The sequence below is a fragment of the Tachypleus tridentatus genome, chromosome 1 (assembly GCF_004210375.1).
Source record: "Tachypleus tridentatus isolate NWPU-2018 chromosome 1, ASM421037v1, whole genome shotgun sequence".
NCBI lineage: Eukaryota > Metazoa > Arthropoda > Merostomata > Xiphosura > Limulidae > Tachypleus > Tachypleus tridentatus.
The window spans coordinates 120,442,692-120,470,095 of record NC_134825.1 but is presented as its reverse complement, the minus strand read 5'-3'; the positions used below and the strand labels follow the sequence as shown (position 1 = coordinate 120,470,095).

The 27,404-nt window shown below is 34.5% G+C and overlaps 1 protein-coding gene across 1 annotated transcript in view; it reads left to right on the top strand.

Annotated features, from left to right (window-relative positions):
* The window catches only part of LOC143222489 (dual specificity tyrosine-phosphorylation-regulated kinase 1A-like), a 64,045-nt gene extending 41,152 nt beyond the window's left edge, over positions 1 to 22,893 (top strand). Inside the window, exons 4-10 of the mRNA XM_076449095.1 lie at positions 2,009 to 2,194; positions 2,711 to 2,876; positions 4,030 to 4,316; positions 9,507 to 9,653; positions 18,305 to 18,445; positions 20,266 to 20,858; positions 21,204 to 22,893. Of these exons, the coding sequence (XP_076305210.1) occupies positions 2,009 to 2,194; positions 2,711 to 2,876; positions 4,030 to 4,316; positions 9,507 to 9,653; positions 18,305 to 18,445; positions 20,266 to 20,649 (1,311 nt within the window). The 3' untranslated portion in view covers positions 20,650 to 20,858; positions 21,204 to 22,893. The remainder of the gene's footprint in view (positions 1 to 2,008; positions 2,195 to 2,710; positions 2,877 to 4,029; positions 4,317 to 9,506; positions 9,654 to 18,304; positions 18,446 to 20,265; positions 20,859 to 21,203) is intronic.
* Positions 22,894 to 27,404: the final 4,511 nt, after the last annotated feature.

Sequence of the window (27,404 nt, the reverse complement as noted above, 5' to 3'; positions counted from 1 at the left end):
ACTTTCGGTTGCATAGGGTAGCGACACATTGGTATTTTTTGTATACGTTTTTTGTGTAATTATACAAAACTGTAGTGATTATTGACAAAGTGTTTGATAGAAATATAGTTACGCATCAATAGCGCGCCCAAAAGTGTGCGTCTTCCTTTCTGGAGACATTCTGATGTCGTAACTTCTAATTGTTTGTAAATCAACAGCAAATGTCGTCCATAATTTGATCGCATGATTCAATCAACATTGCTCGGATTTCCGTGATGGTCGCGGAACTCGTCGCAAACAACTTTTATTTCAAAAGAAATAGAAATGTGTCAACTTGTCATGCACCATGTCCTTTATAATCTGATGTCTCAATCAGTATCACTCGAATTTCTATGCTTAGTTAGTTTGTTTTTGAATTTCGCAAAAAGCTACACGAGGGCTATCTGCGCTAGTCGTCCATAATTTAGAAGTGTAAGACTAGTGGAAAGGCAGCTAGTTATCAACACCTACCGCCAACTCTTGGGCTACTCTTTTACCAACGAATAGTTGGATTAACCGTCCCGTTATAACGCCACCACGGCTGAAAGGGTAAGCATGTTTGGTGCGACGGGGATTCGAACCCGCGACCCTCAGATTACGAGTCGAACGCCTTAACCCACCTGGCCATGCCGGGCCCCCCATGCTAATCACGGGACATTTGCAAACAACTTTTGTTTCAAAACAAATAGAAATGTGTCGTGGACATCCTATGTCCATATTTTATATAAATGAATTCAAGAAGTAATACTTGATAAATAAGTATTTAAAGATTTGATGAACAAATTGGACAATAGAACCATTTTTATATGGATCCTTTATTTATTTATACCTTTACATAATAAAACATTTAAATTCTTAAAATATTGGTAATTATGGAAGTCACACATTCACGGTGAACATTTTTATTAGTGTAAAATATGCATTGGTGTTTGTTGACTTTCTGTGACAAAAAACAAGCGATTGAAAGATAAAATTATTGTACTTAAAATATACTTCTAATACTTCATTAAATTTATATTTTATCAAGGAGCTGTAAGAACCTTTAACGTAAGTTATAATAAATCAATAAACTGGTAACTATGTTTAACAACTACAAGTTATAATGCATAATATTTCATCTCGTATTTAACAACATTTAATAAAAAACACACTTCAGTCATCAAGGCGCTCGACTCGTGATCTGAGGTTCAGGGGTTCGAATTCCCGTCGTATCAAACATGCTCGACCTTTAAGCCGTGGGAGCGTTATAATGTGACGGTCAATCCCACTATTCATTGGTAAAAGAATAGCTTAAGAGCTGGCGATGGGTGGTGATGACTACCTGCCTTCCCTCTAGTCTTACACTGCTAAATTAGGGACGACTAGCGCAGATAGCCCTCGTATAGCTTTGCGCGAAATTAAAAAAACAAACAAACAGTCATGAAGAAAACAAAGTTATTTTGCAGTTTTTGTTACCTAATTAACGACAGCGTGCCTCGTGTAAAAGCATACAATAAGAAATGAAATAACGTAATTCTTGCTTTCTCGCTAAAATGTTTAAAATATGAAACATTATTTAAAAACTGATCGTTCTGTTCGGAAATGAAAAACAAATATTGTGACGTCAAGATAAAGTTCTATAAGGAAAAACAAAGAATTACATGAGACAGAAACCATTAGTAATAATATTTGTGTTTTTCTTATAGCAGAGCCATATTGGGTTATTTGCTTACTCCATCGAGTGGAATCGGACCCCTGATTTTAGCGTTGTAAATCCGTAGACTTACCGCTGTATCAGCGAGGAACATTAGTAATAATAATATGGGCCTGTTCGAATATGCAAAAAACGTAAACGATTTTGTAACATATATAATATTCAAAGGAGCGAATTTATAAAGAACTCTACACAATGAGAAATTTTATGTTCAAGTAGTTGGGAGTAACTGATTAGGTTCAATACGTTCTATTATTTTAAATTTCATGCAAAAAATAACGAACACCTTTATCTTAGGTGTATTATGCAAAGAAGAAACGTAGAGCCCAACAAGGTCAAGGTGAGGACACTAGTACAAAGAAGGAAAAAAAACTTTATAATGAATTTGATGACGAGAATTATGATTATATTGTTAAGAATGGGGAAAAATTTGTGGATCGGTATGAAATTGATTCATTGATTGGAAAAGGATCATTTGGTCAGGTATGTTCTGTGTGTTTCAGTTTCGTTTTATCCACATTTAAAATCGTAATGATTGATAAGTTATGTACTTTTGGTGGCATTTGGAAATTTTTTTTTATAAAGTGGGTACTCTCTTTCTTATATCGCAAGTGGTTAGGAGCATTCGACTCGTAATCTGAGGGTTGCGGGTTCGAAACCCTGTAACGTCAAACATGCTTGCCTTTTCAACGTGGGGGTTAGGAACATTCGACTCGTAATCTGAGGGTTTCGGGCTTAAAAAATTCAAAGATAAATTTGTTTCTTTATAGTATTTTTGTTTGACAGCTTTTACCACAATGCATCGAACTAAGGCTTAAAAATTTCAAAGATAAGATTTTTTCTCTATAGTATTTTTGTTTAACAGTTTTTACCACAATGTATCGTACTAAGGCTTAAAAAAATCAAAGATAATATTTTTTTCTCTATATTGTTTTGGTTTGACAGTTTTTACCACAACGTATTTAAGTGTATTTTACTTTTAAAACAAAATCTCTCCAGGTTGTGAAAGCATATGATGCAGAAGAACATTGTTTTGTTGCCATTAAAATAATCAAGAACAAAAAACCCTTCCTGAACCAAGCTCTCATCGAAGTTAAACTCTTAGGGCTGATGAACAGTTACGAAGGGAAAAAGGGTGTCTGCCCGATGGGAAAAGATAAAATCGGTAGGTTATAGTGATGTCTTTAGGTTATCAATAGAATTTTACAAATACAGACAATCAAAGTACGAAGGTTAATGAGCTTTATAAGATAACCTACCTTTCAGAATTACAGTAATTTTAGTTTTCATTGAGTGAATTACAATAAAACATTCCAATTTTTTTAGTAAAATTCCAAATAGTTACCAAAAGAAGTTTAAGACAACACCAAAAAGAAGTCCTAAACAGGGTAGGAAATGCCCAACAAGAGGTCTCAGTAGTGAGTTGCACGGCCGTCATTGCGAATTACTTCAAACATTTGCTTTGACATGGTCGATATAAGCGTTTGCAGAAGGCTCGCTGGAATATTATTCCAAGTGGTGAAGATGGCTTCACGAAAATCATGCACTGTTTGAAATTGACGTCCATTGCTATAGACTTCTCTTGCCATCCACCCCCAAACATTTTCAATGAGGTTCAGTTCGAGCGAACACGCTGGATGGTCCAAAAGAATCACGTTACTCGCCATGAAACAGTCCTTTGTTCTGCGGGCATTGTGGATTGCAGTGTTGTCCTGCTGAAAGATCCAATCATTTCCACACAAGCGAGGGCTTCGTTTCAGTATGGTCTTAATATTTTGACCAGCTAGTATTTAGGCTAATTTCATAGTGTTCATATTTTCCCTATTAAATGGTAAAAAAGTTTTTTGCTTTTCTTATTTTTGTTTTTCGAAGCTCTACTCAAATAAGTGGTTGAGTCTAACAACGCAAAATGCATATTTTTTCTTTATGTTCATTGGCTTTAAGATTTTGGCCAGCAGTGTATATATGAATGCATACTTGCATTCATATAAATGTATATGAATACAAGGATTTATATATATATGTACATTTCACCAGAAATTTGTTTTCATGTAATTTTATAATCACGTGACTACATCAGTTGACGCTTCCAGATTCTGTAATGATGTATTATTTATATATTACGTTCAACTTTTCTGTGAAGTAAATATGACACTATGTATTATTTTTCTCACTTAGAAACGTGTCAGTCAGTGTGATTCCGTTGATTTAATAGATCGTGAACATTCTCGAATGCCTAAATAACTGTACCTACATTTAGTTAACTCAGCAATTGTTCTATTTGCTTTCAATATTTTATTATTTTCCCGTTATTGCAGTTAACCTGAAAGGTCATTTTCTGTGGCGGAACCACCTGTGTCTAGTTTTTGAGCTGCTTTCCTACAATCTGTACGACCTTCTCAGAAATACAAACTTCCGTGGAGTTTCTCTGAACCTGACCAGAAAATTTGCTCAACAGATGTGCATGGCTTTGGCCTACTTATCTTCTCCTGACCTATGTGTCATACATTGTGACCTCAAGCCAGAGAACATCCTTCTTTGTAACCCCAAACGTAGTGCAATTAAAATTGTCGATTTTGGCAGCTCGTGCCAACTGGGTCATAGGGTAAGTCAAGTCATGCAGTCGTTATTTTCAAGTCATTAACGTATATAGTCTTTTAATTTGTCATAATAAAACAGATGGAAAAATCGATTTGATGTAACATTGAAGCTTCATGGTGACCTGTAATGACTATTATAAGCAACCTACATAATGGCATACATACATACACATATATAATTTAGATTTAGAAAGATTAGCGAGCAATATATTTCACTTTTCCATCCGAAAATGACCCAGCACGGCCAGGTGGTTAAGGCGCTTGACTCGTAATCTGAGAATCGCAGGTTCGAATCCCCGTCACACAAAACATGCTCGCCCTTTTAGCCGTGGAAAAGTTTTAATGTGGCGATTAATCCCACTATTCGTTGATGAAAGAAAAGCCCAAGAGTTGGCGGTGGTTGGTGATGATTAGCTGCCTTCCCTCTAGTCTTACACTGCTAAATTAGGGACGGCTAGTGAAGATAACCCTCATGTAGCTTTGCGCGAAATTCAAAAACAAACAAACAGGGACGACTAGCTCAGATAGTCCTCGTGTTGCTTTGCGCGAAAATTCCAAACAAACATTAAAATCCATCCGGAGATATTGTAATAAATAAACACGAGCAACATTTTGTGTAAACATTTTTAACAAATTCGAACGTCAAAGATCAATGAATGGAAACCCAACTTCCACCCATACTTGTGTCACGATAGAAATGTAATACCCTTCAATATAGTTTGATTATAACACATTCAACCAACACCCCATAATTGTATCACAATATACTTAAAATATTCATAATTTAGTTGGATGTTAACACACCCAACTGAAGCCAATACTAATATCACAATAGGACAATAATACTCACAACCTATGGGGTGAGCTTTAAAATAATGCAAACTTGACGTAACATTTTCTTGACTTTGATTTGACCTTTTTGTCATGACAAGCGACATTTGGGTCCAGTGTGTCAACAGAATTTCAGTATTTCACTTCTACTTCTCAACTGTAGTAAACATCAGAACTTTAACTAACCCGATATATGCGCGTTAATCTATTCACTTCAATCGTATTGAACTGAGCTGATTTGGTTTGCACTGATCGAGCGTCCTACCTTCAGTTGTTGTGGGATTTGTACAAAGAGATATTGTGGGTATGTGTGCTTCACAGTGCATAAATATTCTCGAGTTGTAGCTAAAATGCAACCATATTTTTTTCTATAATACCAAAGCTCTTGTTTATGGAGATGTAAATGCCCCCTATACAGTGAGCGACAGCAAACCTGTTGTTGGTAACATACGACCTTATTCGAAATGCTATGATTACAACTTAATCAGTGTATCATATACGTATTTTCGTGTTACGTATGCAGATAACGTGCATATGAACTGCACTCAAAACCATTTAATTTGAGTACTTGTTTCAAAGAAAAGCGAATTACTTTCAAATAGTGTGTGTAACATTAACAATCGCTGGACTAATCCCATAAATAGATCGAAAAAGAAATGTATTACAACAACAGCAGACAGCATGATTAAAAATAAACTCACTAGAAGTTAAAGAATAGTCTTTTTAAGACCAAGTTGGTTCTGTTCAGTACAAGCTCACTAGAAGTTAAAGAATAGTCTTTTTAAAGACCATGTTGGTACTTTTCAGTACAAACTCACTAGAAGTTAAAGAACAACCTTTTTAAAGACCATATTGGTTCTGTTCAGTACAAACTTACTAGAAGTTAAAGAATCGTCTCTTTAAAGACCGACAAGCTGAGCATGTTGAGTAAAGCCTTTTTTTCAACTAATGTTTGAATTACGAGGTCATTTTTATGACAAATAAATAATAATCCTTATCATCAAATCAATTCTTGGCATATCTAGCAATGTGCGGAATTATGATACTGTTTTCACAAAATTTATTACGTTTTATTTTTCAAAAGGAGAAAGGTAAGGAAAAACTGACTATTCTGTTAATGAAACCACGTGATGTGGAGGCCTGTGAGATCAGCTTAATGTTTTCTCGCAGTTCGTTTAATGAACACACAATCATGGATAAAATTTCCCACTTAAGTGTTTTTTTACTTAAAGTAATATTTCTTCTTGTATTGTAGGTTTTAATAAAGCCATCTTTGTATTAGATCACTAGTAGGTAGGCCCAATGTTACTGTTGATTCTCACCAGAACTATTTCTTTTGGAACTCAGTTCTCAGTTTAACTTGAAACTTCACATCTTTATGCAGTTGCTCTAAGCCTGATTATTGCAAGCATTCTTCTTATTTTTAGTTCAATATAAAATTATAAAATATTTTTAAAGCTAGATTAAACATTCGTTAATTCAACCAATAAAATGATATCTTAGAACGTTCCAAAATTTTACAAAGTTAGAATGTCTACCTCCAATTTCGATCCTGTTGGACTGTCAACATGGGTCCTGCATTTATAAAGTCACCATTATATAAGAAAGATAACATCAATAGATTTTATTACATTTTTTATGTTGTTAATGTTGAATTATTTTCTGCCACATTTTCAAATTTAAAATGTTCACTTTCCAATATTCCATTTCACTCGTCTTTCACGTAGGAATTTGTTTTTAGCTTAGATAATCAATGTTATAAATTATAACGTTTTATTTCGTATTGTATATTGTACTTGATTTCGATTTAAGGAGACTAAATTCTGGAATAGTTTGTTTGTTCTTATGTATTTAGCTACACAGGAATTTAACCCTGAATTCCATCATATAAACCTTCAACCTGAGCCACTACAGAGGTCATACTGGAAGTGAATATATTCATTTCTAAAAACGAATTTACTATATTTAAAAAAAACAAAAAAACTTTGAAGGTTGAAAGATAAGTTAAGCCTTTTCCTTCTATCTAGAAAACATAAATCTGTGATGTCAACCTAAATGGTTAGGGTAAATTTAAATTATTCTAACTCAAAAGTAAAAGCTTTGTCATTATAGAAATAGTTGATGTTATTTATTATTAGAGTTAAAGTATCTCCATTAAAATATCTTAATACTTTAAGTTATTTAAAAACTGAAAATTATGAGGCACTGTTATTTGACTTTAAATATAACAGTCAAATAAGGTTCAGAAAAATATCAATTATTAGCACTCAGTAGTGTAAAGAAAAAATTATGTATTACAAATAAGAATACTAAGCTAAGCCTATATTATTATTGTATTTCAACACATTTCATCACTTGTTCTACGAAAGGTTTGTTTTATTAGTTCTAGGGGAAAGTCTATAGCTATCTGTTTACTTATCTATCGGTAACGGTCTTAAGCTGAATACACATTTGAAATTTGTGAGTGTCACAAAAACTTTAATTTTTAATGATGATAAACCCACTCGAAATAAAAACGTATCTCAGAACGGCTGTTATGGGTATGGACACTTTTATTGATAAGGTGATGGTGGTGTTTAGAATTAAGCACAGAGCTACACAATGGGCTATCTGTGCTCTGTCCACCACAGGTATCAAAACCTGGTTTTTAGCGTTGTCAGTCCGCAGTCATACCGCTGAGCCACTGGGGGGCTTATTGATAAGGAGGGAACAACGTTTCGACCTTTCTAGGTCATCTTCAGGTTAAGAAAGAGAGAGTTTGTAGGTGACCGTTGCCGGACACATGTCTTAGGGTCGAGAGTATAAACGGGTACGGGATTGAGGGGGCGTTAAAACCAAAATTAAACCAATATAAAGGAACACCTTTATACCTTTACTAATTAATAACCTAACATCCAACTACATCGCCCCCCTGCAAACTCTTTCTTTTATAACCTGAAGATGACCTGGGAAGGTCGAAAAAAAAAAAGTGATAAACCCATACCAGTTGTTCTGAGATACAAAATCTTAACTGCTTTAACTCACTAAATAAAACTGTCAGTATTTGCCATGGACTCACTTATTTCTTGGTATAAATACGTTTATGTTCTATGACGTTTTATTTACCTTACGCTGTGCAGAATTTTTCAGATATGTCAAGCTCTTATTTATCTTTAATTTTAATGTAGTTCATTAAACCAAAACTCTCACATTGGGCAATGACACAAAATTTATAAAACGATTTGCTGACAAAAATGAATATCGTTTGACGAAATAAAACCACATAATAATAAGTATTATGTAATCTCGTCCTTAACAGGAAACGTTTACATGGTTTGATACAATCCAACCATCTAATAATGAAAATCACGTACGTAAAGAACATAACTGATCGATGGACACCATGTAAAGCTCTGATGGTGTTACTTGCATATTTAAACCCAGAGTGATGCTGAGATTGTTGATGTTCAAGCGATACGTTTTGTGTAACTAACTATACAGGAGTGAGGTTTCTTAATTGGGTTTAACAGCTCAGTTTTCAGTTACAGAATTACACTACCTGTTTCACACGTATTTAGACCTCATATTATAGTTTTCTAATATAATCTGTAAATATTCAAAGTGTGAACTGTTTGAGACAGCGATACAAACATTAAAACTCGATGGTCAGGTTAGGTTATTGCCAAAGATTTTATATTTATTGCAAATTAACGTATTAATCAGATTATCCTAAACGTTCCAATGTGTGTTATCTATTTGTACGTATCTAACAGTGAAAATCTGTAATTAATTGTGGTAAGCCACAGGTTTCATGACATGAATGCCAACTTTTCAAACATGACAGAATAAAAGTAATAAAGAAATATTTATACATTAAATGTTTAAAAAACATGAAACGTGTCCAAAGTGACAAGAAAAGAAACACGACAGAAGAATGGTCACGTGGTTAGGGTGCTCGACTCGCGATCTGTGTGTTAAGGTTTCGAATCCCATTCTTGGAACATGCTCTCCCTTTCAGCTATAAGGGCGTTATAAAATCACGGTCAGTTGTACTATTCGTTGGCAGGGAGTAGCTTAACGGTTGGTAGTGGGTGGTGATGATGACTAGCTGCCTTCCCTCTAGCCCATTACTGCTAAATTAGGGACGGCTAGCCTAGATGACCTTCGAGTAGTCTTGCTTAAAGTTCAAATCAAACCAAACTATGAGGAATATTAAGATAAATTAACATAATATATAGATAAAGTAAGAAAATAACAATAATAAACGAATGAAATAGTTGAGTCTAAACATCGAAGCTTCATGTCGTTTCACTTATTATTTAAATAGTTAACACTGAACGTTTTTAATTAAAGAATGAATTCTGTTCTGTTTTGTTTTTTTATAGATTTACCAATATATTCAAAGCAGGTTTTATCGATCTCCAGAGGTTCTATTGGGAATGTCCTACGATATGGCCATTGACATCTGGAGTCTTGGTTGTATTCTTGTTGAAATGCACACAGGAGAGCCTTTGTTTAGTGGTGCAAATGAAGTAAGTGACCATTCTCAAGTGTAACTACCTGTATAAAAGGCAACTGTGGATTGTAATGTTTTTTTGTTTAAATATTCAACTGGCTTTCAGATAAAATTAAAATACGTCTGAGAATTCTAATTTTCTTGTTATATATCTGTAGAAATAAGTAGACTTACAAGTGGTACCAAAAGATGGGGAACTTGGGTGTAAAGTAAGGGACAAAAACGTGTTTATTTATTCTTTGTCTTATTGTATTTTCTGACAAGTAAGATTCGAATATTAATGAGGTCAAATATTGAACGTTGCTGAGCGAAGCAACTTATTTAAGCTTGTTGCTTTTTGAGAAATGTTTATAAATTTTAATTACGTGTAGCTGAAGTTATACCGAATAGTTCTTTGTGTATTGTGTAATTCGCCAAAATATAAGGCCATAATTATATACCAAATCCTTTTTGTGTATTGTGTAATTCACCAAAAATAAGGCCATAATTATAGGCCACATTCTTTTTTGTGCATTATGTAATTTACCAAAATACAAGGCCCATAATTATGTGTCAAATCCTTCTTTGTGTATTATATAATTCAACAAACTATAAGACTCATAATTAGGAAATTGTATTATTTATAATAATTTTTTAAAACAAATAACAAAAATTAAAAGAAAATTTAGAAAACAACAACAATATCTCACTTGTTTGTCCAGGAATCGTGTTTACTTATTTCAGAAATATATATACGTATATTTAGTAATGGTCTGCTCGAGTTCATCTTTTATAAACTCTTTAAGATAACCTATAAGTCAATATATTTTCGATATTTTCCGCCAATTATGCTGATTCGAATTCCTATAACTCCAAACATGCTCGCCCTTTCAGCCGTGGGGGCGTTATAATATGATGGTCAATTCCACTATTCGTTGGTAAAAGAGTAGCCCAGGGCCTGGCATGGCCAAGCGCGTTAAGGCGTGCGACTCGTAATCTGAGGGTCGTGGGTTCGCATCCCCGTCGCGCCAAACATGCTCGCCCTTTCATCCGTGGGGGCGTTATAATGTGACGGTCAATCCCACTATTAGTTGGTAAAAGAGTAGCCCAAGAGTTGGCTGTGGGTGGAGATGACTATCTGCCTTCCCTCTAGTCTTACACTGCAAAATTAGGGACGGGTAGCGCAGATAGCCCTTCTGTAGCTTTGCGCGAAATTCAAAGCAAACCAATATCAGTTATGCACATAATTCATACACAAAACTTATTCATTTTTTATTTTTAAAAAATGCTCAACAAAATAATAGATTTAAGTATTAGGTTCAGGAATAATTCGTGAGCGTTTTTAAATAATTTCATTCAAGCATTACATGCAAGACTATACAATGCTTCAATGCATGAATACATTACACCCAAAACATTTATTATGATACTTTATTTCATGTAATACCAAGGTATATAGTATGCGTTGTTTTAAACGAAATTGCAAGAAATTAAATGCGATAAGCAGATGGTGTCGAAAATGCTCGATTTTGTCCACTTGACATTTCATTTAATGAGCTGAAAATGAAAGCAAAAATTAAAGACATATGAAAATCAAACACACCATCTATTAGAGCAAAAAATTATCTACCAAATGACATGAAATATTTTGCGAAAGCGTTTCATTTCTGAATATATTTTTTAACTTGAAAAAACGCTCACGAATTATTCCTCAACCCAATACATTTGCTTTTTTTGTGGTAAACTTGGAACTTTCTACAAAATTATTTAGAGTAAACGAAATTATGGATCGTAAGAGTAAAAAACAAAATATAAAAAAATGACATATTTAATGTCCCCTGATATTTTATTTTGGTTTTATATCACATGTCGTGTGAAGCAAATAACAAAAAAACTTTGCAGATGAACCTGTTGACTGAAAAATAGTACAACTTGCACAAAGAAATATTAACAGTTTATTAAGCTGTAGGTAGCTGTGTGTTGTTCTGTTTCCTGTTTTACACCACGTGCTACGTTTTCTCTCGAGTAATAGTGTGAAATCGTATTGTTTCGTTCGCATATTATCTACTACTATGTGATTTGTCGCTGTTTAGAGACTCACTATAGTGATAAATAGAACGTTTAATTACGAGCCAAAATTCATATGAAAATACACGTGCTACCTTAATGTCTTTTCATAGTTTCAAATGTACAGCCCTATTAGAAGCCTTTGTTAAATTTCACCAAAAGCCATTTGCAGCTCGACTTTAGTTAGGGTTAGCTCTTATTCACGTGAATTAAATATATATATTTATCGGTGATAGAACAGACCCATTTCTTATTTTTCGTACAATAAATCTGGCAAGATTCAGTTCACACACACTTGGCTTTACAACAACAAATAACAAGTGGAAATAATAATTCATGATTTTTGACTGATTGCGTCTAACGAGCAACTTTAGTCTCAACAGAAGACCTTAGTTTTTATGTGTTTGGTTTGGCTTGTTTTGAATTTCGCGCAAGGCTAATCGAGGGCTATTTACGCTAGCCGTCCTTAATTTAGCAGTGAGTTCTTATGGGAAATAAAAATTTGTCAGAAAATAAGACTGAATTTAGAATCTGAATTAATTAGAAATTTCCAGAATTATGGACATTTTGATCAAGTGAAATATTATCGCTCAACGGAACGTCTGAAATAAACCGAGTTTATTCTCTACCTATTGCTTGTAACCGAGTTTATTCTCTACCTATTGCTTGTGCTGGCAGGTGGTGAGGGCGCTCGAATCGCAATCTGAATGAGAGGTCCACAACTGAAAGAAAACAACAACTTTTATCCATATGTTCAATTTGCTGTCTTGTCTGAAATGAACTCATCGCTAGCGTTAATATTATATACTTTATATGTTGAGCGCGCCCCAGTGGCACAGTGATACGTATGCGGACTCACAACGCTAATAAGCAGGTTTCAATACCCGTGATGGGTAGAGCACAGGTAGCCCACAGTGTAGCTTTGTGTTTAAATACAAAAATGTTTAAAACTTTTTGTTTGTTTGTTTTGGAATTTCGCACAAAGCTACTCGAGGGCTATCTGTGCTAGCCATCCCTAATTTAGCAGTGTAAGACTATAGGGAAGGCAGTTAGTCATCACCATCCACCGTCAACTCTTGGGCTACTCTTTTACAAACGAATAGTGGGATTGACCGTAACATTATACACCCCCACGGCTGGGAGGGCGAGCATGTTTAGCGCGACGCGGGCGCGAACCCGCGACCCTCGGATTACGAGTCGCACGCCTTACGCGCTTGTTTAAAACAAGTTATACGTTTAGTGGGTTGCAACGTTAAAATCCGTGGCTCGATTTCATGCTGTGGATATAACCCAATTTTACTTTTGGTATGAAATTAAAAACAAAACAAAACAAGGAACATAAAGAACAACATACGAACAACTACTTAACTGACTATCAGAAAATTGACAGAGAATATTCTGAAGTCATAGCATTCACACAATTGAAAGTCTCAAATATTCCCCTCGGTGGACTCAGCAGAACCCCCCCTCCCCGCTAGTACAGCGGTATGTCTCCAGATTTACAACGTTAAAATAAGGGGTTCGATTCCCCTCGGTGGGCTGAGCAGATAGCCCTTTGTGGCTTTGCTTTACGAAAAGCACACACACTCAAGTATACATATGTACGTACAACAGGAGTAAAGTTCCGACCAGTGTGATAACATTGTTTATTTGTCCATAATTCCAATGTTTCAGATTCCCATACCTTTTACGCTCAGGAACTGGGCGTTGAAATGTTTAAGATAAAATTGTATATGTTTTTGTTTTTTTTTTCCTACGAGAGTTAGTAGTTCAATAATCTCTATCACTGTGCCTGCAGGATAACGTACACGGTTTAAGTATGTTGGTAATTTGGTAATATATTTCACGTACATCTGAATGTGGTAACAGCATTTTTTTCTTTTTATAATTATTTTCATCTTTCATACTAATGTACATTCAATTCGCATGTAACCTTTGTAAAGTCTGCTGGCAGCTTAAAGCAATAGATTTAGATTATGAATAAAGATTATGCAATAGACCTTACGTTTTTCAACATGACAGTTACCTTAAAGTAGAAAATTGAAATGGCCAAAGAAACTTTCGTTTAAAAATTGATAAGTAAACGGAAATGACAATTGTTTCAAAGAAATAAACCCTTTATTCCTAGATAAAGATGGATACTTTATGAAATTACATAAACAGGTTTCAATAACAATAGGAAAGAAAAATCTTTATTTTTAAGAGTTACAGAGGCACAATTTATTGAAGTTGTAAATGGTATTCAAATGCAAATAATGTAATATCAAAGCAAATTGATGTTTATGACTTACAATCAGTTCAGTATATTAATTTCAATAGGCCCCGCATGGCCAGGTGGGGTAAGGCGTTCGACTAGGAATCTGAGGGTCGTGGGTTCGAATCCTCGTCACACCAAACAAGATCGTATTTTAATCCGTGGGGGCGTTATTATGTGAAAGTCAATCCCATTATTCGTTGGCAAAAGAGTGGCCCAAGAGTTGGCGGTGGGTGGTGATGACTAGCTGCCTTCCCTCTAGTCTTACACTGCTAAATTAGGGACGGATAGCGCAGATAGCCCTTGAGTAGCTTTGCGCGAAAAACAAACAAATTAAGTTAAATTCTTTTTACATCGGAGAAAGTATTTTAATAAATAATTATTGAGGCAATTTTCCCCAGAAATGATAATAATAATAATAGAAACGACTCAAACTCCAATATAAATCCATGAGAAATTGTCTGGACAGTTGATTCCTTTAAAGAAGGGATCAAATGTTGGAGATAATACAGTTAATAATAGAGGATAACATTAAATGATAACTTAAATCCAGTTTCTTTCATAAACACAAGAAAACATCAAGCTTCAAATGATTCTTTCTCTTCTATCGTCTCAATAAGTCATGCCTCGGTAATTTTTTTTTTTGTTTTTGAATTTCGCACAAAGCTACTCGAGGGCTATCTGTGCTAGCCGTCCCAAATTTAGCAGTGTAAGAGTAGAGGGAAAACAGCTAGTCATCACCACCCACAGCCAACTCTTGGGCTACTCTTTTACCAACGAATAGTGGGATTGACCGTCACATTATACACCCTCACGGCTGAAAGAGCGAACATGTTTGGTGCGACGGGGATGCGAACCCGCGACCCTCGGATTACGAGTTGCATGCCTTAACATACTTGGCCATGCCTGGCCGGCCTCGGTAAATATTCACCTGACAGAGCAGATAATCAAAACTCAGTTATATCGAGAAAACCCACTTGTAGAGAAATATATGTGCAAAAACGGCCGTTTTTGCATAGATAATTAAAACATTGGAATAAAAATGTGAACTCTGTTCTCGTGAGATCGGTATATATTTTTTCACAGCGGTATACTTATTAAATGTTCATTTAAAAAAACTAGATTGTTATGATAGATAAAATTCAAGAATTCTTCACATCAGTGGTTCCCAAACTGTGCGCCGCGAAATATTTCAAATTTTCAAGGGAAACACAGAGATATTGATATCTGTCGGACACTGTGCGAACTACTAGCTGGAGGTAGTTCACAATTTTAACATTAGATCGAGCTATATTCCTTTCGATGATTCTGAGACTAGCAATGAATGTAGTAACTTGAAATATGGCCCAGCAGTATTAAGGCGTGCGACTAGTAATCTGAGGGTCGCGGGTTCGCATCCCCGTCGCACCAAACATGCTCGCTCTTTCAGCCGTGGGGGCGTTATAATGTGACAGTCAATCCCACTATTCGTTGGTAAAAGAGTAGCCCAAGAGCTGGCGGTGGGTGGTGATGACTAGCTGCCTTCCGTCTAGTCTTACACTGCTAAATTAGGGACGGCGCGTGCAGATAGCTCTCGAGTAGCTTTGTGCGAAATTAAAAAAAAACAACAAACAAAACAAACCTTTCGATGACGTTCTCGAAAGTTTGAGATATGTTTTTGTTTACTTGTACTTTCGGCTACGCCAGTAACTTCTCCAACTTTCTCGTTTCTTAGATTTTGTATATAAATACCTGTTGACTCTCCGGGTCCGTCTGTAACCGAAATAACTGAAAGGTGTTGTGATGCGAGCTCTATAGAAGTTCAGTGAATTATTTTGTTGGTTTTTTAGTTCTTATGTACAAAAATGGAAATATTTTTTAACATTAATAAGAAGTGTGGAAGAAAAGGATGGCGAACCACAGACCAGTGGTAAAGTTGTGAAGAAAAGGATGGCGAACCACAGACCAGTGGTAAAGTTGTAAAGAAACGGAAATATGACGATAGTTATCCAGATTTTAGTTTTACTTCTGTAATGTTAATCATGAAGAGTGTCCGCAGTGTGTCTTATATCTAAAAGATACGGATCTAGAGTGCATGCTTCCAAGTAAACTGAAACGTCACTTGGAGACCAATCATCCTAACATGGCTAGTAAATCTCGTGATTAATTTATCAGAAAGTTAAAAAAAAAATAACAGAAAGGTACCGTTTTGAAACAAACACCAATACCAATCAATGTTTTGCTAGCATTTTACAAGGTGTCATGTAGAGTAGCGAAATGTAGAAATCCTCACACCATCACAGAAGAGCTGATTTTACCGGCTGCAGTGGATATGGTGCACATTATGGTAGGTGAATCTCCGAGAAGACTTCTTTCAAAGATGCTTTCATTCAACAATGCTATTAGTCATAGAATCCAACACGTGGCCGAAAACCTCAACGATCAGCTAATTGAAAAAAATGAAAGGGAAGGATGTTCATTTGATTGGATACACGTGGTTCGTGGATGGTAACAAGATGGTGGAAGACCTTTTCCTTTGTAAAGTATCACTGCAGGTACAAAGGCTCAAGACTTGTTTGAGATCCTTGACACTTTTACGTACAAAAATAACTTAGACTGGACTAAGTGCGTAGGCATCTGTACTGATGGTGGTCGCTCTATGTCCAACTGTTATAGAGGATTGCAGGCACTCATACGAATCAAAGCTCTTGATGCACTGTGGACCCACTGCATAATACATAGGGAAGCCCTTGCGTCAAAGCACCCGAGTCATCCACTGAACCTAGTCCTAGAATGTGTGTTGAAAATGGTGAACTTTACAAAAACTAGGCCACAGAAGGCAAGGTTTTTATAAAACCATGTGAGGATATGGGATCTCATCACATATCTTTGTTGTACTACTATAGCTCGCGATGGCTCTCCCGTGGGATTGTACTGTTTGAATTACGACAGGAATTCTTCTCTTGTCTCGAAGAAAAAGAACACGAATGTTCTAAAAATTTCTTAAATATTGATTTTTTGTCAAAATTAGCAAACATGTGTGATCTCTTTGAAAAACTGAATGAGTTGAATCTCTCTATATGCAGGGAAGCAACACGCATTCTGAAACTCGCAGAGAAGGTTTCAACCTTCAGAAAAAGTTATTACTATGAAGAAAAAATGAATGAAGATGGTGGCAAAGACTGTTTCCCCTGATGTAGCAGTTTGTTACATCCAATAAAGTTGATTTGACCCGCGAACTAAAATCTGTTTTAGAGGAGCACCTAACACAGCTCAGTGACTGGTTTGAAAATTACTTTTCAGAAGATATGGAGAAGTTTGCATGGATCCAAGACCCATTCAAGGCTTAGGCCCCATCTTAATTTACCTTTGCAGAATAAGAAAATCTTATTGAACTGCCTTGTGACAATACTTTAAAAACAAAATTTGGCAGCATGCAACGAACTGAGTTTTGAATATCAGTAAAATATGAATATCCTCTGCTAAGTGATAAAGCTCAGCGAATCCTAATTCCATGTGCGACGTCATATCTCTGCTTCGAAGTTGGGTTTTCGGAGGTTGCTGTGATAAAAAGCAAGTACCACGTTAAAATAAATGTGGAACAGGAAATGAGGATTGCAATGTCCAATCTGATTCCAAGGTTTGAGAAACTGTGCAGTGCCGAACAGGAGCAGACATCCCATTACTAATTATGGTTATTTAAAAATGAAATAAAAACATTTTTTTTTTTTACTTTCAAACGGCTACTAAGCTGTTATAACATAAATACTTATTAAGTATTAAGTTGTTTGGACATAACTACTTAATAAACAGAACTGTTAGGTTTCTCTTTTTGCCTGGGGACGCCTTGAAAAAACAAATTGAGACACCAAGGGTACCATGAACCGAGAAAGTTTAAGATATGCTGCTTTACGTTGATGACCCAAAAGAATTCCTGCCTAAGTGTGGCGGTTTTCTTCGCGAGCCCGGTATGGCCAAGTAGTTACGGCTCTTGACTCGCAATCTGAGGGTCGCGATTTCGAATTCGCCTCATACCAAACATGGTCACCATTTCAGCCGTGGAAGCTATTACAGTCAATTCCACTTTTATTGGCAAATAAGTAGCCCAAACGTTGGCGGTGGGTGGTGATAACTAGCTGTCTTTTCTTTAGTCTTACACTGTTAAATTAGGGACGGTTATCGCAGATAGCTTTGCGCGAAATTCAAAACAAATCGTCTTGTCTACGATTTTGCTATTTATTAGAAATACAGACAATTTCACGAAAATTCTTTTTTATTATTATTCTATACGCATTTAATAATCGTTATTTATTAAATCATCCTGGTTTTATTGCGTTTCATGTTTTGACGTAATGAATAAAATATACTTTTGTATTTTTAATTCAAAGGTGGACCAGATGTACAAGATTATCGAAGTCCTCGGAATGCCGCCGAAACATCTTCTCGACCAAGCACCAAAATCTCGAAAATTCTTTGATAAACTTCCGGACGGCAACTATTCTACAAAACCTTCAAAAGATGGGAAAAAGGTTAGGACGGTAAAGTTACATGTGTAATTCTTACATTAATTATTCATTAATATACTTAAATCGTTAACGTGGCAATTGTATTTTGTAACATTTTCGCAAAATATGTAGTTTTTACAGGTAACAGAATAACGGATTAATTACAGTATGTATATTTAAAGATATTAATTTGTTTTTCAGTGATATGTACTTGTCTTAATTTCTAATAAAAGCAAAAACGTAAATATTCAGACACGAATTGAAGCCTGCATTCAAACGGTTTCTTCATTGAAGTTACCGCACTGTTTATTTTACAAGTTTTCTTTAGTTTGGGAAGAATATTTTGAATTAATCAAGAAATTTTATATGTTAAAGTTTATTATCACACGTCAATTTATGTAGGTTTTTTTTTGTTTTTTATTTGCCCCAAGTCTATTGGGAGCAGCTTTTACAACAGTTGCGCATCTAACCAAAACAAGATTATTTGAGTTTGTGTTTAAGAGTGGTACTAAGAAGGGTACTTATAAAGTCAGTATGGTTTTTGGAACGATATTTTGGGCGAACTGTGTAGTGTACAACGGGCAAAATATATTTGTGAACGTGCCTAAGAGAATATGGATGAATTTCACAGATCTCACGGTGGCCTAGTGGTTGGTTTATCGGATTGATATTTTGTTGGTCTCGGATTTTTGACCTAGTCCTACTAAACAGTTATTTTTTTTATATCTAAGATATAAGTGCGTTAAGAGAGAGACAGTCAATTCTGCTATTTCATTAAGAGTGGTCACTTTGCTTCTTTTCTCCACTTTAAAATTAGGATCAAGTATGCGTGATCCATAAGCTTCTGAACTAATCACTTAGGTTACTGTGTGCATAAGGCGTTGCTTAGATGAGAAAATAAACTGTAAATAGTTTCATTTTGAGTATATTTACTGATTATAAGGGTTATTTTACTGAAATTTACCGCTTTTAAAGGAAGTACGGCGTTTAAAACGCTGTAACTGTTTCGAAAATATTATTCCTTATTGTAAAAAACTGTAATTTGCAATAAATAGAATTAGGGTTGCAGAACAGTGTTTTGTGCAATATGAGCTGTCATTGAAGAAATTACGAAACGAACAATATCCACGAGTGGCGGTAGACAAAATACAATACTCAACTTGGAGAATGGTTCATATTAACATTAGAATAGCTGACTACTGACCACCTTAAAAACCAATGCTTATTCAGACTTCTATAGAAGGTCAAGTTCTTGGACATCACTTCCTTTACGCTTGACCACAACACTCAACTAATCTCTAATGTTATTTCACAAGGCTTGGGAAGGAACAAAGAAGAATGACCCTAATTAAACTAGGTTCATATGTTATGGCATAATTTGGGTACATGTATTAATCCGCTCTGTCTAGGAATATCTCGCAGAAACCATTACTTGTGGTCTCCTTCCGAGCTTAAAAATAGGCTGTTCTTTCTTGTCGCCTTCGACCCTCCCCAAACGACGCACTGGTCGTTGAGTTTTCTAAAAGTACGGATCTATGGGTGTAGTGCTAAGTATCTCAAACGATTCTGGGAGATGTTCAGTGCTCCAATATTCCGCACTATTTTCAGTATAGCGGGAATTGTGAACAGTTGTTATGATGGCGTTAAATAATATAATTTCTAGAAACCATTAAAACAAGACTTGGTCCTTACCATTTATTGAAGCATTTAAAATATTCCATCTGCATATTACACCGCTGTTTTTCATGTTTCCAAGTGCCCACACGGTTTTAAAGCCACCTTATATAGCCATAACGTGACATTGAAGTCTGGATTATCTAAGTTGTGATTTTATTTATTTACAGTACAAAACACCGGGGTCACGCCGCCTCCACGATATTTTGGGTGTTGAGAAAGGAGGACCAAGTGGCAGAAGGTTGGGTGAAACTGGCCACACGGTGTCTGATTACCTCAAGTTTAGAGATATGATAATAAGAATGCTAGACTTTGACCCAAGAACCCGTGCTGTCCCCTACCACTGTCTTCAGCACAGTTTCTTCAAGCGTACGTCGGACGAGAGTACCAATACATCTCTCTGTTTGGCCGCCGAACAAGGTATTGTGTGTAGTCCCGGGGCTGGGCCGGGAGGAGGAGATGGGGGCGGGAAGTCAGAATCTACCCCCAGTAGTCCAAGCAAGACTCATTTACCACTTTTAGGACAAGTTAACACGAGGGAATTAGAAGTGTGACTTTTAAAGAGAAACGTCAACGTGCCTCGCTTCCTGCCAGTGTTAACACACTCCTTCATGTGACCGAGAGAGAAGGAAACAGTATGTTCCCACAGTGCCAGCTTAATGTTGGGTCAAAGTTCAAAGAAGCAGATGATGGAGCAAACAGAGATCGGTGACCGATTATTGGTGGTTTGGAACCAAAGACAGGATGAGCGGATGAAGCGAAGGTAGATAATTTATAATTTATTTTGATAAGATTAATAACTGCTAAATCTTTACCGTTAAGTATTTAACCAAAGAAACAAGTATATTATTATCCTATACGTTAGTTAACTAGTGTGTAATTCTATCTAATCAAATCTCGTATTTATTTATAATTTAAGCGAAATATTCGAACAAACGTCGATGTGAAATAGACATGACGTATTTCCTAGAAATATGTTGATTTCGGGAATGGCTGAGTATAACAGTTTTGAAAACAATTGCAAATGCGATTAGTGGTTAATATTGAGATATTAACTGTACTAACGGTTAATGTTTGAACTATTTCAAGACGTTTTATTTTATTACAGAATAACAAGTATCAGTAGATCATACGAAGAACCCAGGTGGAAAAAACAAACAAAAACTTACTGAAGTGCCTTTTGTTTTGGACTTGGTCGTAGGAATAAGAAACAACAATGATCGTAGTGATTTAGCTTCATACGCTCTTTGAAACAAAGGATACTGGATGGCTGTATGTCTAGGTTTGAAGAACACTCAAATAGCATTCCAATTTCCTCCTTTACCTTGTTCTGCTAACCCTCTCCTACATAATCTGAAACACTATGCTGTGGCTAGGCTGGACAATCCTTGTTCTTTTCTTCTGCTAACCCTCTCCTACATAATCTGAAACACTATGCTGTGGCTAGGCTGGACACTCCTTGTTCTTTTCTTCTGCTAACCCTCTCCTACATAATCTGAAACACTATGCTGTGGCTAGGCTGGACACTTTGGTTCCATGTGTATGGAAAGAAATGCCTGTCGTAGTTATTAGGAAAAGTATCTTGGAAAAGCTTAATAAAGATGAAAAGATGACTGGAGCTGTGGGATAGGTGACGACAGTGATGACCTCTCGTGCTAGTAACTTTTATCGGTCATTATTGTTGTTCCATTGACCTGCACCGTAAACTATACGTAAATAAAACTGAGTCAACACATTTGCCATGGATGAAGGACAGAAATATGGCAGAGAACAATGTTAACTCAGGCTTTTACTAAGAACACCATAGATGCCTTATAACGTGTGAATGAATGTTTGGTGTTTCTGTGGTCTATGAAAATGTTCTATTTATATGATTTTTATTTATTATCTCTTTCAGAATATATCTAGTTACTAAGATCTTTAGACATATTTTAGAGTCAAGTAGAGACAGTCAAAGTACGTTATACAAACAAACATTATTAGTACAGCAAAAAAACCACGTGCTTTATGATGATCTATTAGTTCGATTCTTTTGGTTGCTTCTTAAAAAAAAAAAACCTCTTTTGGGCACCATGTTCCTGCACGTGCAACAGAAAAAGAAAGTTCAATGTGACTGCAGAGCATTAATTATTCTTCGTTTCGTCCAGATTAATTGTGCTGTATTCTATAAAATTATTGGTTTCTAAGCGTAGAATTAATTTATGCCAAATTAACATCCGGCTGCTCCTTAGCTGACATTTGTTGGGCATAAGCCACGAGTAAGTCTAGAGGCTGACACGTGTATTACAAAATTGGAATTGAAATAAAATATGTATAATGTTATTAGAGTACAAAGTTGGCAAACTTATAGTTCACCAACGTGTATTCAATGATTTGTAGATTTTAGTATTCCGATAGAAGGTTTCTAAACGGAATTCTTGAGTTAATTCTAACATATTCTATCTTCTGATCAAAGTAACAGGAAAAGTCATAAGCATTTGTATCTGTGAAATGGAAATTAGAGGTCTCGGATTCTTATTTCAAAGTGTTTAATATCGATTTTATTTGTTTATATTTCTATCTTAGTAAACAAATATAATGTATCTATTCTGAAACCGAAAAAAAGTGCAAAAGATATGTAAAAGAAACAAGAGTTTATTAAATGTTATGCCGAAGTTGTTATTATGAAATACAGATATGTACGTTAGGTATTAATTTTACACAAACAATTTTTAAGTTGCTAATTTGAAAGACCAATTTCTTCTCATTGAACAAAAGCTTTTGTTTTCGTAGTAATTTATGTCTAGAATATGTATGTACTATTTAGTTATTTTCGTAATGAAAAATATTCAACATTAAGTTGTTTTTAATGTTTTGAAATTTGTTTCGATTAGGCTATAAAAGAATTATGTAATACCTCAAAATATATATCAACTACTTTCTTACGGTCTAAATGTTTTCTGTTAAATACATAATTATACTTATAACAAGTTATACAAGAACTTAAAAATAGTAAACATATAGATAAATATAAAATACCTAAAGTTTTAGCATTATTCAACTTACATATCCAGTAGCCAAACAATAACATATATTCATTATGGGTTCCGATTCGTAATTTGTTTTTTACTTTGTCCAGGAACAGGGTTATGATAAATCTGGAATACCCATCAGTTTGAGGATACAAATATAGTACAGAAGTGTATCTCTCATACTCATAAGTACTACCAGGTATATAGCCTTATCTTGTGTTATAAATGATGTACTAATACTGGCTGGTGTTGAAGTAGGAAGTCATTTTGTAAGTTTGAAACAGTACCACGAACATTATCTACAACAATTTTACCTGTATGTATCTTTGTACGTTGAGTTGATTTCACTTGTGTAACTCAATTAGTAACTATATAGTTGTTAAGCTACAGTGACTAAGTTTATTGTTATACAATAATTATACAGGTGTGGCATTTTAAACTACTGCACAAAAGTGAAATCAGTATGGCTTCCATGGTTACCATAGGATTATTATGCTTTAACGAAGCAGTTGAACATTGAACAATAATTAGGACAAAAGACACAATTTACCATTTAAATTGGTCATGCTAACGTATCGCGATATAATGTGTATGGTTTACAGTGATTCAACTACAGGTTGCTGTGCCAAGGTGGGAAGAACCACGGTTCGAAACAGCGATGAATAGCTGATTGTATTTTCCTGTACCTTTTGACATCTGAGATGTATCGAATGAGGTTCTTATTATGTTAAAAATACCAAGCTGTGTGTACCAACAGTTATAATGATATGACCAAAGCTATGGAAGAATAGTGTACGTTATGTGGTTGCTACAGAACTACTTAGCTTGCTGACCATTAAACAATGATTATACAATAGGAATGCGCTCGTTTCACAATAAAATGATTTATTGCTTATATTGCAGTCAAACTCTCTAAAACAAGTATTCAAAGTATTGTAAGGTTTAGTTGATATGTTCGTATACCTCAGTGGCTGGTGCTTACTATAAAATTACTTGATTAGTTCGTTAGGGAGTATTTCGATTTTAGGCACTAAAAATCTAAAATAAAACAAATGCTCCACTATTATTAGGCTAATTATGAAAGAAAATGTAACGAACCTATGAGAAAGGTCATTAGGCACCGTATTTTATGTAACACTAAATCGAACAACAATGATTTATAAGCATAATGAAAATTTTATATTTCTACAGAACACTGGTCTGCCTTTTTAAAGTAAGGTATACGGCTATGCATATAAGGTTTATATGCAAAATCAATGCATACGAAGAGAAAAGACGCAAAGGTTTATAACACAGAAAACTATTGTCCCACGACAGCTATGAAATTTATGACAGATTTACGGCTCAAGGAAAGATTCAGGAAGGTGTGAACGAAAGATAGATGAATAAAGGCTGCCAGATGTCGCTAAGGTCACAAGACCCACTGTGACGTTTGATAAACAAATCACTTGTTTTGTTAACTTTTTTCATTTTGAAATTGCTTTTTTCTTCTTTGTTTATTTTTATTTTGATAAAAGATTTATATCAAAATGTTTTAGGACTTGAGTGAAATTAATATCTAAAGGCGAATTTATCAAATTTACCTCTAATCACACGACGTTTTTATTCTATTCGTCTGATTTCCAAGGAGCATGATATTTATCATCTGATTGACTTTTTATCGCGAAATAAATTATTAGGGCGAGTTAAATGCAAGTTGCGAGTTGAACGTCCTAACCAACTGGCAATACATGGTATAAGAATGACTGCTCTACCTGGTAACCTAAAGGTTGCACCCTCTATTAATCTGAAGCAGATAGAGCTAAAATAATGAAATACACACAGATTAGTTATACTTTTAAGAAACAGTAAGATAATTCAAAATAAGTCATGGGATATATAGAAATCGTGTATAATGCATATAACACACTAATTTTAATTACTTGTGTATGTTTTAAAACAAACTGTTCTAGAGAAAATGAGTTTTATAGCAGACAGAAAGTGCAATATATAAGAGAAAACCAAATGAATTTTTATTTACATATCTCTGAATAAAGTGTGAATTAGTAAAAAATGTAGAGTTTCATATATTGTGTCACACGTTCGTAACTTTTACCTCAACAGCACAAATAGTCTCTGTGTTCAAAGTCAGAGATTCAGGGTTATGCCACACTGGGTGTTGTATTTATTCACATAATTATTTATATATTGTATAGATGAACAAAGTATTGTTACCTCCAGTTTTCAATCTTTTGTTTATTGTAATACTTGAAAGTTAGTAAAATAGTTCTATACCTTTATTCATACCTGTTTTTCAGTATAAATGTTGAATATAGATTATAAATTTACTATATCCATCAGAGAGAATATGTAAAGTAGAAAAGCATACATCTGGACTACCTGAATGTTGAGGATATTTAAGGTAACGTTTCTGAAGGCAGCTACTGCAGAAATTTTGTAAGTTAACCTATTTATTAAATAGTCATTTGTTTAGTTCACAAACGTTAATAGTATAATAAAGCCTAATACTGTGAGATTTATGATTTCAGTTTGAAAACACGCATTGGACGTATTAAAAATCTTAGTGTTTTGAAAGGTGTTTTATTTATTGAATTTCGAGTGATATATAAACATCTGTTAAAACTAATAGAATTGAAAATAATGTCTTGGATTTCAATCACTTTAATCCATATATTATTGTAATAGTTCACTTTTTTTCTGAATAATAAAATAAGAAGAAATTCAGGAATAAAAAAAACAAACAATAATAGGTCACAAAAATCAACAGAATTTTCTTTGTTAAAAGTATCGGGAACCATGTCGCTAAACTGAAAAGTCTAAAGAAATTCTATAGATTTGACTGGGTCTAATCTTTATTGTTTAACTTTATAGGTGTTTGTTCTGTATTTCTTTAAGTATTTGAAGGAATTTATAAAATAAAGTAGCCATAAAATTGATTTGTGCTTTCTTTTAAAGTATAGTTTTTGTTAAAATATCCAGTAAAAAATTACTTGGACCAATCACCTCTAATGAAAGTCTGTGTTTGGCGTTATTTGTGATTTTTGAAACTCGAAGATAACGTAAATAAAGATAGCATATGCAGTTGAAGGATCAGTCTTCTTCTAACAGTAAAACGTTGTTCCACTTATGATAGCGTAACATCTTTATAAAGTCAACTTATACCACACTAATATAAGTTTATTTAATACCATATTTCGTTATTTGCACAGTATATATTTTATTATGAAAATAACTGTAAGTAACAATTGTTTGAAAAGTCCTGATAAATTTTTCTTTTTGAAAAGTGAAATTTAATTAGTTATTTTGAATGTTTCACACTGGAACTTAAAATAAACATTAAAATGTTTTATTCTTTTCATCATAAATATAAATGGACAAAAAAAATCGTAAAACTGTTCCTGTATGTACAATGTTGTTGTTTTTTACGAAAGTTTTTGCAAGCTTCCAGATGTTTAATAAAATCCATAATAGGTTCGTAAATATTAAACAATATTATTGTACTTTTTGAGAAACTACGAAATTAATTAGTTTGTGAGGCATCATAGATAAACTCAATTATTCTCCCAAAATATATTCCAGTGAGAGAAACAGCTCTAATGATATTGGACTCCAGGAAATACAGAAATGAATATTTAAGGGCTTTTCACGATTCGTGTTTTAAATGTTACTGAACATGTTAAGTGAGAGTACATATTGTTACACCTGCAACTATTTCGATTGGTAAAGTAACTGTATGTATGTATACGCAAGAAACAAATAGTTATATAATTCGTTCTATAATAACTTCATAACTGTTTGACCCATTATAAAAAGCACGAACAAAGAATAATATTCTGATAAGATAATTAGTTCAGTTCATGTCGTCCACTTACGCATGAAGTATGTCTTGGAATACTCTATGGAGTAGGTACATGTTTTGGAATTCCTTGAATAAGTTTCAAATTCACTCCTAATTTTAGCAAATACCTTAAGATGGCTTGTAACCAAGGTATTATTCATGTAGAATTGTATATAAACATAAGTATATGTGTATAAATTCTTACGTATATGAATTTGCGTAGACGAGATGTAACACATAAACCACTGATCCACTCATCCAGTGCTATTGAAATAGTTTTGTTCTAAAATATTTATAATTATTAAAAAATCATTTGAGAATGACGGATATTTAAATGTTCTCAAACAATAATAATTAATATGGAAACTGAAATTCGTCTTGCAACTGTTTTAATGTTATGTTTATGTTGTACAGTTATGAAATAAACTCAGTAATGAAAACAATAATTTTCGTGCGACTA